General features: G+C 38.3%; 1 protein-coding gene across 1 annotated transcript; it reads left to right on the top strand.

Moving 5' to 3' along the window:
* Positions 1 to 608: 608 nt before the first annotated feature.
* On the top strand, positions 609 to 1386 carry LOC119082870. The gene is made up of 2 exons (XM_037192531.1): positions 609 to 824; positions 886 to 1386. The coding sequence occupies exons 1-2, from the start codon at positions 720 to 722 to the stop codon at positions 1369 to 1371; spliced, it is 591 nt and encodes a 196-aa protein (XP_037048426.1). The 5' UTR covers positions 609 to 719; the 3' UTR covers positions 1372 to 1386.
* The last annotated feature ends 11186 nt before the right edge of the window (positions 1387 to 12572 follow it).

Below are 12572 nucleotides of genomic sequence, written 5' to 3'. Positions count from 1 at the left end.
TTTGTGTTTCGTCTCATTATGATCGCCAGTCGCAAAAAACGTAGTTCGTAACTCGTGATGAAAGCATCGTTAGGACAAACTTACGACTAGTCCTGAAAAATTTCACTTTTCATCACTCATAACGAAAAATACTATATCCGACCGACGCCTTAAAACTTTGTAGACCCGTCCGCAAAATAGTGCTCGATGAAATGACCTAAATATTTTGCCCAGCCCATGTTTTCTACAATCGTCGTGAGCATTGGTAGTTCATGAGATATCTAAAACTTCAACGAAAAATTTGAATATATGATGACAGGTGGCAGCACAAAGCTGGTGTTTAGGCTCATTTATCCAAAGTATACCAACACTGAAGTTAATGGAAACCTTCAGTGAATTCCACTCACCACCCATATAAACAAACTCAATTCATCTGAAAGTAGAGATCCGTGATGCGTAACTACACATTTGCATACCTTCAGTATTTATATACATTGACAACGACATGCGCCCGAACACTTCTCCAGTTGTCGTTGTGAAAGTTTTGCTTTTGACTTGCGTCTTACCGTCAGCAGTTGCTGTCGGCTGACGGGTCTGAATTATTTTCGTTATAAAACGTGAACGTCGTCGCTCCAAAAATTAGAGCTCAGGCAACTGTGGCTTCAGATACATCGCATAGTTGCAGACAGTCGACTGGAAATTCCGTCGCATTGGAAATTTGAAGAAGAAAAACATTGAAAATGTGGCAAATACTGACGATTGTCTTAATATCGATTTGTGTCGTTGCCGGTAACGGAGGGTGCCCAGGCTTTGCAGGCTATAAACATAACCCTTCCTACTTGAAGGTAAAGCGTAAATTTGTTAATTTTTTGCAAAGCTTTCATTCGATTTTCTTATCAATATTAGTATCTGGACGGTGACCTGGTCATGGTATATACTACCTCTACCTATGTCCTCGAATGCGAACAAATTGCCTGGACTGTATGTCCCCACGGTAAACGTACCGCATCTCTCAAAGACGCCACCGGCTGTCAGAGAGTAATCGACAACTTTGACACCAGCAATCCGGAATACATTCAGCATACCATCAGTCCTGTAACAACGTGTTCCAAACTGCCATCAACTGAAGTAGTTAGGAAGAAATTGTTCAAAAAGGTCACGACGTGTGACAATCTTTGCATATTCATCGCTATTTGTCACCCATCTCGAAATGGGATTTTGGTTGCATGTCGCAAGGCACCACGAGATATCCTATTGAGAAATCTTGGAACTACGCTGACAAAGTTGGTAGGCTCATCGGCATCGATTAAAACCATAAATCAAGCAAACTGCATATTCGGTAACACTTGTGTCGAGACACTTGAAAGCCGAGTTACAATTTTGCTCACATGAAAAAAATCAAAAAAGTGAACTAACTCCAGCAATTATAAAAGTTTCGCGATTTCAAAACACTATGGATACTGACTATGTCAACAATTCATTTTTAAATGAATAAAACAAAAGAAAAAATTTGAGTTCCGTTTTGATGAAAAATTTTATTGGTTCAACAAATTCTAGATTTAGCTTCAAAACATGTCTAATTTTAATAATTGTTATTTCCATGTAACATTGATCGTCTAAATTAGACAGAAACATTAGACTAATGTCTTTGTTGAAAACAGCCTAGACTTCGAAACTCCAAGTTTACCTTCATATTGAATAATTTTTCATTTCACAATTCTAAATTGATCCGTGTTCCAAGGTTGGTTCCTAAATTTTGGGATGACAGATGATTCCTCTGGCACTTCCTAACTTCCATCGGATTTTTTGATGGATTTGGGTTATTTTCAATATAAGAGAGGTGCACCAAGATTGCTTTCTAGATTTTGGGATTCAGACTGATTTCCCTAGCATTTTTAGCCCCGTACGAAGTACTGGGGGCTTATAAGATTAATATGCCGTTTGTAACACGTCGAATTGGAAGCAGACAGTAAGGGCAAAGCATTTGGTTGTGTTCATAGATGACGAATCCGCAGTAAAAAAAATGTCCGTCCGTCCGTCTGTGACCCCTCTAGCTTGAGCAAATCACAACCTTTTTTCAAAATTCTTTTTTTCCCCGATTGGTATCGACAAAAGTAAGGTCAAGTTCGAAAATGGGCATGGTAGGGTAGGCCCTTCCAGAGCTAGGGCCCTATAGGTGTTTTTCAGTATTTCGACGATATCTACCGAAATACGCACGCAATAGCTGCTTGTGATATATCAAATGAAAGGTATTGACGAGTAGAACAAAGTTGCCGAACATTGTTTTTGGGTAAGATGCAACGTGGGCTTGTTGGGAGGGCTCAAAGGTCGTTACTCGGCCCTAAGTGTTTTTTGCACATAAATCGAGTAAATCTCATCCGATTTTGCTAGTTTTTGTTTCGTTTGAGAGATAATTGAATACCGAAAATAACGTGGCGAAAAAAGTTTCAAATTTGGGCCCTTGGACTAAGGCCGCTACTCGGCCCAAAGTGTTTTTTGCACATAAAACGAGTAAATCTCATCTGATTTTGCTAGTTTTTGTTTCATTTGAGAGGTAATTGAATGCCAAATAGAATGATGGCGAAAAAAGTTTCAAATTTGGGCCCTTGGACTAAGGCTGCTACTCGGCCCTAAGTGTTTTTTGCACATAAATCGAGTAAATCTCATCCGATTTTGCTAGTTTTTGTTTCGTTTGAGAGATAATTGAATACCGAAAATAACGTGGCGAAAAAAGTTTCAAATTTGGGCCCTTGGACTAAGGCCGCTACTCGGCCCTAAGTGTTTTTTGCACATAAATCGAGTAAATCTCATCCGATTTTGCTAGTTTTTGTTTCGTTTGAGAGATAATTGAATACCGAAAATAACGTGGCGAAAAAAGTTTCAAATTTGGGCCCTTGGACTAAGGCCGCTACTCGGCCCTAAGTGTTTTTTGCACATAAATCGAGTAAATCTCATCCGATTTTGCTAGTTTTTGTTTCGTTTGAGAGATAATTGAATACCGAAAATAACGTGGCGAAAAAAGTTTCAAATTTGGGCCCTTGGACTAAGGCCGCTACTCGGCCCTAAGTGTTTTTTGCACATAAATCGAGTAAATCTCATCTGATTTTGCTAGTTTTTGTTTCATTTGAGAGATAATTGAATGCCAAATAGAATGATGGCGAAAAAAGTTTCAAATTTGGGCCCTTGGACTAAGGCCGCTACTCGGCCCTAAGTGTTTTTTGCACATAAATCGAGTAAATCTCATCCGATTTTGCTAGTTTTTGTTTCGTTTGAGAGATAATTGAATACCGAAAATAACGTGGCGAAAAAAGTTTCAAATTTGGGCCCTTGGACTAAGGCCGCTACTCGGCCCTAAGTGTTTTTTGCACATAAAACGAGTAAATCTCATCTGATTTTGCTAGTTTTTGTTTCATTTGAGAGATAATTGAATGCCAAATAGAATGATGGCGAAAAAAGTTTCAAATTTGGGCCCTTGGACTAAGGCCGCTACTCGGCCCTAAGTGTTTTTTGCACATAAATCGAGTAAATCTCATCCGATTTTGCTAGTTTTTGTTTCGTTTGAGAGATAATTGAATACCGAAAATAACGTGGCGAAAAAAGTTTCAAATTTGGGCCCTTGGACTAAGGCCGCTACTCGGCCCTAAGTGTTTTTTGCACATAAAACGAGTAAATCTCATCTGATTTTGCTAGTTTTTGTTTCATTTGAGAGATAATTGAATACCGAAAATAACGTGGCGAAAAAAGTTTCAAATTTGGGCCCTTGGACTAAGGCCGCTACTCGGCCCTAAGTGTTTTTTGCACATAAATCGAGTAAATCTCATCTGATTTTGCTAGTTTTTGTATCATTTGAGAGATAATTGAATGCCAAATAGAATGATGGCGAAAAAAGTTTCAAATTTGGGCCCTTGGACTAAGGCCGCTACTCGGCCCTAAGTGTTTTTTGCACATAAATCGAGTAAATCTCATCTGATTTTGCTAGTTTTTGTTTCATTTGAGAGATAATTGAATGCCAAATAGAATGATGGCGAAAAAAGTTTCAAATTTGGGCGCTTGGACTAAGGCCGCTACTCGGCCCTAAGTGTTTTTTGCACATAAATCGAGTAAATCTCATCCGATTTTGCTAGTTTTTGTTTCGTTTGAGAGATAATTGAATACCGAAAATAACGTGGCGAAAAAAGTTTCAAATTTGGGCCCTTGGACTAAGGCCGCTACTCGGCCCTAAGTGTTTTTTGCACATAAATCGAGTAAATCTCATCCGATTTTGCTAGTTTTTGTTTCGTTTGAGAGATAATTGAATACCGAAAATAACGTGGCGAAAAAAGTTTCAAATTTGGGCCCTTGGACTAAGGCCGCTACTCGGCCCTAAGTGTTTTTTGCACATAAAACGAGTAAATCTCATCTGATTTTGCTAGTTTTTGTTTCATTTGAGAGATAATTGAATACCGAAAATAACGTGGCGAAAAAAGTTTCAAATTTGGGCCCTTGGACTAAGGCCGCTACTCGGCCCTAAGTGTTTTTTGCACATAAATCGAGTAAATCTCATCTGATTTTGCTAGTTTTTGTTTCATTTGAGAGATAATTGAATGCCAAATAGAATGATGGCGAAAAAAGTTTCAAATTTGGGCCCTTGGACTAAGGCCGCTACTCGGCCCTAAGTGTTTTTTGCACATAAATCGAGTAAATCTCATCCGATTTTGCTAGTTTTTGTTTCGTTTGAGAGATAATTGAATACCGAAAATAACGTGGCGAAAAAAGTTTCAAATTTGGGCCCTTGGACTAAGGCCGCTACTCGGCCCTAAGTGTTTTTTGCACATAAAACGAGTAAATCTCATCTGATTTTGCTAGTTTTTGTTTCATTTGAGAGATAATTGAATGCCAAATAGAATGATGGCGAAAAAAGTTTCAAATTTGGGCCCTTGGACTAAGGCCGCTACTCGGCCCTAAGTGTTTTTTGCACATAAATCGAGTAAATCTCATCCGATTTTGCTAGTTTTTGTTTCGTTTGAGAGATAATTGAATACCGAAAATAACGTGGCGAAAAAAGTTTCAAATTTGGGCCCTTGGACTAAGGCCGCTACTCGGCCCTAAGTGTTTTTTGCACATAAAACGAGTAAATCTCATCTGATTTTGCTAGTTTTTGTTTCATTTGAGAGATAATTGAATACCGAAAATAACGTGGCGAAAAAAGTTTCAAATTTGGGCCCTTGGACTAAGGCCGCTACTCGGCCCTAAGTGTTTTTTGCACATAAATCGAGTAAATCTCATCCGATTTTGCTAGTTTTTGTTTCGTTTGAGAGATAATTGAATACCGAAAATAACGTGGTGAAAAAAGTTTCAAATTTGGGCCCTTGGACTAAGGCCGCTACTCGGCCCTAAGTGTTTTTTGCACATAAATCGAGTAAATCTCATCCGATTTTGCTAGTTTTTGTTTCATTTAAGAGGTAATTGAATACCCAATGGAAAGTTGGCAAAAATTTTTGGGTTTCTAAAATAATGTCGTGAATTGTTGGTTTTATTTGAGAGCTATGCGCAATTTTAAAAATGAACACTTTCAGTAAATTTGACCATGCCCAACTTGACTAGCATTTTGGTAACAGACGCATTAGAGGGTTGTAGACGTATTAGGGTTACGGGCGTATTAGGGCTACGGACTTATTATGGTTACGGACGAAATAGGATTACGGGTCGTACGGGGCTAAGTCGCAGCAAACGCTCCGACTGTTCTGATGCCTTGTTTAATTTGCATAAGTTTTTTTGATGTTGTCGAAACGACATACTTACAAAAGTGGTGATATCAGTCAAAGAATCCTTAAAGGGACGCAAATCCTTTATCTTACTTATAAAATAACTGATATCGCTGAGGGTGACGCATTGTGCGCCGTACGCAAAAGTTTTATCAACAAAAAATTGACCCAAGAAATTTGTGAAAGAAAATTTTACAACAAGAATTTGGCGTCACAAGTGGGAGATGTTGAGGAACGTATTGTCAGGAAAATGATTGAAAAATGTACTGAAAGAATTCAAACGGAAGAAAACCGAATCATCTGCCATTGTGACGCAAATTTCTTTTTGTAAACTTTTCTTCAACAAAGTTGGGACAATTTTTTGTTGATAAAACTTTTGCGTACGACGCACAATGCGTCACCCTCAGCAAGGTGCGGAAAATGTTTATAAAAAGACTTTTCGTGCTTTCACGTGAAAAACAAATTTATTTACGCGAAAACAATCGCATTATTCGTTTCCTCAATAACGGCCGCTTTGTGTTGGGCCGAAAGCGTTATCAAAACAACATTGGTGTCGTCAATAGCCATCGCTTCAATTTGGTATGTGTTCGGAACACGTTGAGCCTTTTGAGGTAATACGATCGCAATCTCACCCTTTGGTTTCGAAAATTTAGCCACTCCATTATCCAAAGCCTTCGATACGAAAGAGTGAACTTTCGGATGGTTTATGCATAGTGGTGTTCCGTCCCGATTCACAGCTTTCTTGAAAGTTTCATCATAGCGGTAGGCCATATATATCGGATGTACAGAGTATAATCGAACCGAGAAATATACAAGCAATTCCAATAAATATGATCGGTTCAAATCAACATGTGTAGGGATAGAATGAAGCGTACTGCATATAGAAAAGTCGTATTATAAGAATGACGGCCATATGTCGCTTTTACTGCATTTTCTTCTGCCATCAGAATCGATTGGAAGCATTTCTAAGTCATAAAGTGTACATTCGATGATTTACGTAGAGTTTTCTGTGACAACAAGCTAGTGGCTCGTGGCCGTCAGAGCCGTCTGATGCATTACACAGTGTGTAAGGTCAGAGAAAGTCTTATTTTTATTCCACATGTAATTCACATCCAAAAAAGATGTGTCATTCTTTCGGAGATGGTCTGTGATGGTTGCTATGACAAGGGCTAACGATAACTGCAAACTTTCCCTCTTTGAGAAACATGCATTTTACCACATGTATGCCTATTTTCATTTTATGATCGTCTAATAGAGGTAGGCCCAGTCTGGTAGTGAATCACAATGAAAACCTGACACTTTTCTTATTAAACGAATAATGGGATGAGACGATTATTTTCTCAACGTTTATTTTGTGAATTTCTCTTTTATTTCAATCAAAAAGTAAGAAGAGAAACTGACGATGTTCTGAATGTCTTTGAGAGATATTTGACGTAATTTTCTCTTAATGTTATTTTAAGATTGATGTTGTCCAAACCCCAGATGGAACAGCCGCTTTGATTTCTTAAAAAAACTTATCTCCAGGTCTCAGAACTGTCATCTAGTTGAAATTTTGTAGAACGTTAAACATTGTATAGGCTCCTTTGATAATCTGCAACATTTTCTCTTCCATTCAACTTTCTTGTGAATAATTTCTAGCGAATACTAACCATTGTCAAAGTCTTCAAATCCATTGGGTATATTAGAATTACCAGTTGGTGTGGCTGCTTTAAAATCTCGCCAACAATAATCACGCACTTCTTAGCTGCTGTCGATTGTTGCGTCCAGTTCGACTCGAATAAACAGTACGATAGACGATTGCTTGCCATTTTGATTCCATTTCCAAAGTACATTAGCATGAATATATCGAAGAAGGAGTACAGCATTGCTGCGATATAAATTGCAATTTGAAAAAAGTTGTGCTGAGAGTTCTGAAACGAGTAAATGCGGCTTGACGTATTTTTTTGGGTAGATTTACTTACTACGAGTTCATGAAACAACGATAATCACAATCTGTGAACGGATAATAATACTCAGGATAAAGATTCGTGGTAGATCATGGCTGATATTGAGTAGAATATCTGCCAAATTTCAATGAGTAGAATATTTCATTTTTCAGAAAAGTGTTGTGAAGAACGAATGCACCACGAGACCTGCATATGCTTACACTAATACATGGTAGGTGTTTGGTTCTAACAACATAACATCAAAATGTCCGCTTATATTAGCCGAGTTACAACACTTTACCACATGTTCCGCACGTGTCAGTATGTTTGGTAATGCAGTGGTTCGAAAAATTTACTTTTATTCCTGCTACGATTCGCGAAATGTTCACATGGAAGAACTTATGACCTCTCGAAGTAGTTAGTAGAATTTTTCGTTTCAATCGGTGCTATTGAATTTGGATTGTAGTTGATAAGTCAGAAATCAACAGAGCAATTCTTTTCAAAAACGACCTGCCGAAATCGGACGCATTTTCCAGCGGACATTTTTATTTTTGCCCAGATAGATAGATTGGTCCCTAGAAACCAAAATTTTTGTAGCCCCGTACGAAGTACGAAGAGGCTTATAGGATTACGATGCCGTGTGTAATTGATGGAATTCGAAGCAGACGGTAAGAGCAAAGTGTTTGCCCATGACGAATCCGCAATAAAAGTTTTGGCCGTTTGTCCGCCCGTCTGTCACGTCGATATCTTGAGTAAATCAAATCCGATTTCAAAATTTTTTTTTCCCTGAAAGATAGTCAAAATAGTGAGGCTAAATTCGAAAATGGGCGATTTTGGGTCGACCCCTCCCGAGTTGGGGCCCCATAAGTGCTTTAACGTTTTCCGAAGATATCTCTGGCCCTTTAAAGGCTACACTTGTAAGTGATACGTCAAATGGAAGGTATTTACAATACCGATCGACAAAAAAAAGTTTATGAAAATTGGATGACCGACCCGTGAGTTAGACCCCTTGGTGTGAACTAGGTACAGGGTGGCAACCCGTTTTTCCTTGTAGGTTGGCCAAATTTGAACGGATTTAGATAGATTTTGCTTTATTATATAGGTATTGACCGTACCAATCCGGGAAAAAAAAGTTTATGAAATTCGGTTCACCGGAGCGTGAGCTAGATCTCTTGGAGTGAGCTTATTTTAATATCTCGAATTTGGCCGAATTTCATAATTTTTTTTTGTTTGAAAGATACTGACGAATGTAAAACAGCCGTACTATTCCACCTCCTAACAAAATGGCCATCGGCCGCCATTTTGGATTTTTGTAAAAACAATATAAATCGATGAAAATGATAATTACAAAGTCACTGATCAGTGGGAAGTGTAGTTTGTGTTACATTTGAAAGGAGCGTCGTTCGGGGCTTCGTAATTGCGCTATGCGCAATTTTTAAGACGTACACATTTCATAAGAATTTTACTTTACCGACGTTTACGGCCGCAGTAGACTTACGGTAAGAGTAGGGCGACGGACGAACTAGGGTCACGTGCGCAATGGATGTACGGGTTTGTACGGGGCTCAGTCGCAGCAAACGCTCCGACTGTTCTGACGGCTCGTTTTTTTGAAAAATCGTCGATGCTTATGCGCCTAGCGTGATGTGATCGAAAGTCGAAAACATGCACTTTTATTATGGGAATTTCTCCGGCTAAACGACACGTACAAGGTAGTGTGAGGTGTCATTTGAAAGGTAATTGCATGTACTTTCGGGGCAAATAGTCGGTCGAACATGCATGTTTGGTGTCAATAGAAAGCTAAGACCAGTAGCATTTGGGGGAGACAGTTTTTTTTATGTTTTTGTTGCTTTTCGGATGCACAGGAAGCGTCACAAGTTCTCCCAAACAATCAAACTTTTACTCTTACTTTCAACTGCTCGTACCTCGTCAGGGTTGCGTTCTACCCACTATGATCGACTATTTGCCCCGAAAGTACATGCAATTACCTTTCTAATGACTCCTCACACGACCTTGTACGTGTCGTGTAGCCGGAGAAATTTCCATACGAAAAGTGCATGATGTCGACTTTCGATCACATCACGCGAGGCGCAAAAGCACGAGCAAAAGCATTGATGAATTTTGAAAAAAATATGTAAATCTCTTTTTCACATTAATTCTCTAAATGTTCGCTGAATGTGGCTTTTTAGACCCGTACGAAGTACTGGGGTCTTATAGGTTTACGCATACGTTTGTAACACGTGAAATTGGATTCCCTGAGTAAGGGGAAACCTATTGTGGTTGTTCATAGATGCTAAATCAGATGGAAAAAAATGTCCGTCTGTCTGCACGATAACTTGAGTAAAACTCATCCGATTTTGAAAATTCTTTTTTTTCCCGTTTCCGATCGACAAAAAAACGTTTATGGAAATCGGGTGACCGACTCGTGAGTTAGACCCCTTGATGTAAACCAGGTAGAGGGCCCCAAGCAGTTTCTGCTTGTAGGGCGGCCATATTTGAACATATTTCGTCTGTTTTCGCTTTATTAGATAGGTATTGACCGTACCAATCAGGGAAAAAAAGTTTTTGAAATTATGTTCTCCGGAGCGTGAGCTAGGTCTCTTGGAGTGAGCTCTTATCTGGCTACTCGGCCGTACAGTGAACGTGGAGTATTTTGTCAATATCTCGAGTAAATTTTGACCGAATTTCATAATTTTTTATTTGTTTGAATGGTATTAACGAATGTAAAGCGTCAATACTATTTCTGGTCTCCTAATAAAATGGCTGCCGGCGGTCGTATTCGATTTTAGTAAAATTGAAATATCTTGGGGAAAATGGTACTTAGAGAGTTTCTGTTAACATGGAAATAATTTGTTATGTGTGTGGGGTTTCAGGGATTCCATATATTGACATCTATATATACCTATATACAGCTATATTGAGCTATATACAGGCATATAGAGCTATATAATAGCATATATTTATCTGTGAAATGTTTATTTATAGTGAAATATAGTTAAGTATAGCGGTACATAGCTGTTTAAATAGGAATTTTTGAAATTTGACTTCGTACGGGGCTGTCTATATTGCCTCCGGCAATTTATTTGTTGATGATAGCAAGGCAAAGAGTGGATAATGCAAGTGATTTTAAAAGGAAGAATAGCTTTTCAGTAGAGAAGAAACTAAAGTAAGAGAAATGAAAAGTTTCACAATAAAGGCTTTTGATACGAATAGGTGTTTCGTACGGGTCGGCGTTAGCTATGTTTTTTTTTACATTTGCATTGTACTAAGTGCACCAGGAATCGAAATGGCGGTCTGTGCTTGGAGACGTTTGTTCTGCGAATGTCTTCAACAAATTTGTGATGGCTGAAAGTCAAAACTAATATCCAAAAATATAGTCCTATTTATCGGCTGCAGCCTGCAAGCAAGAGCATCACAACACCATCTTCTCAGAGTTTGACATTTGCAGGGTGCTGCGGGAATTGGTCCACTTCGGAAATTTTGTATCTTTTGTATCCGACTATAATATGCTTGTCTGTCTGAGTCATTGAAAAATCTGCTCACAAAATGAAACGTAAATATTTCCAGACAACGTTCCTTTGTGTGGTCCCTTTACTTAAAATGGCTGTTAGCTAAAAATTTCGAATTTACAACACAATACTGAAATGGAAATTTCAAATTTTCAATCAAAATTATTTCCATCGCAACATTTTTTGATTGAGACGTAACCAGCAGCGATTGGTTACGTCTCAATTCAACATTTCTAAATTTCCAAATCGTTTGCGACCATAACGTATCCAGTCGAGACTACCACTTTATCACATAAACTCTATACAAACAAATTCATTCAAAATCAATCTAGTTACACATCAAATATCGCATTATACACGCGCACAAAGTATGCGCGTATGTTTTCATTGTAGTGTATTCGTGGACAGTTTTGTGGGCATTTTTATGATTTGCTGTTCATGCCCACAAATTTCAAAATTGAATACGAGCTAAAGTATTTATCGTAGTACAACCGAACTGGGGAAAATCGATAGAGCTCAAGAGTCTTCCCCGATCTTCCCCATAATAACATTCATAATTATTGGTTTTATACATATTTGCACTATCTAAACATAGTCGTTCCCGTGATATATATCACGGGAACGATACCTTTTACTGAGTTCGTTCGCAATCAAAACCAATAATTATTAATGTTATTATGGGGAAGATCGGGGAAGACTCTTGAGCTCTATCGATCTTCCCCAGTTCGGTTGTACTACGGTAAATACTTTAGCTCGTATTCAATTTTGAAATTTGTGGGCATGAACAGCAAATCATAAAAATGCCCACAAAACTGTCCACGAATACACTACAATGAAAACATACGCGCATACTTTGTGCGCGTGTATAATGCGATATTTGATGTGTAACTAGATTGATTTTGAATGAATTTGTTTGTATAGAGTTTATGTGAAAAAGTGGTAGTCTCGACTGGATACGTTATGGTCGCAAACGATTTGGAAATTTAGAAATGTTGAATTGAGACGTAACCAGCAGCGATGCAATCAAAAAATGTTGCGATGGAAATAATTTTGATTGAAAATTTGAAATTTCCATTTCAGTATTGTGTTGTAAATTCGAAATTTTTAGCTAACAGCCATTTTAAGTAAAGGGACCACACAAAGGAACGTTGTCTGGAAATATTTACGTTTCATTTTGTGAGCAGATTTTTCAATGACTCAGACAGACAAGCATATTATAGTCAGATACAAAAGATACAAAATTTCCGAAGTGGACCAATTCCCGCAGCACCCAGTTTTTTGGTATGTAGAGTTTAGTTTTCAGTGTGTTGTGAGAAAAGTGTATCTGGACAGATGTGAGAAGAAAAAGTTTCGTGTTTATGCTTACAAATGCCAAATTATACGTTGATACACAGATTGACGTTCCGCTTGTAATCATT

Source organism: Bradysia coprophila, unplaced genomic scaffold (assembly GCF_014529535.1).
Source record: "Bradysia coprophila strain Holo2 unplaced genomic scaffold, BU_Bcop_v1 contig_50, whole genome shotgun sequence".
Classification (NCBI taxonomy): Eukaryota; Metazoa; Arthropoda; class Insecta; order Diptera; family Sciaridae; genus Bradysia; species Bradysia coprophila.
Note: the sequence above shows the minus strand (reverse complement) of the source record. Positions and strands in the feature narration are given on the sequence as shown.

Coding starts and splice junctions, on each gene's coding strand:
- LOC119082870 (XM_037192531.1), top strand. CDS start 720: ATGTGGCAAATACTGACGATTGTCTTAATATCGATTTGTGTCGTTGCC. Junction 825..885: donor ATAACCCTTCCTACTTGAAG/GTAAAGCGTAAA, acceptor TATCAATATTAG/TATCTGGACGGTGACCTGGT.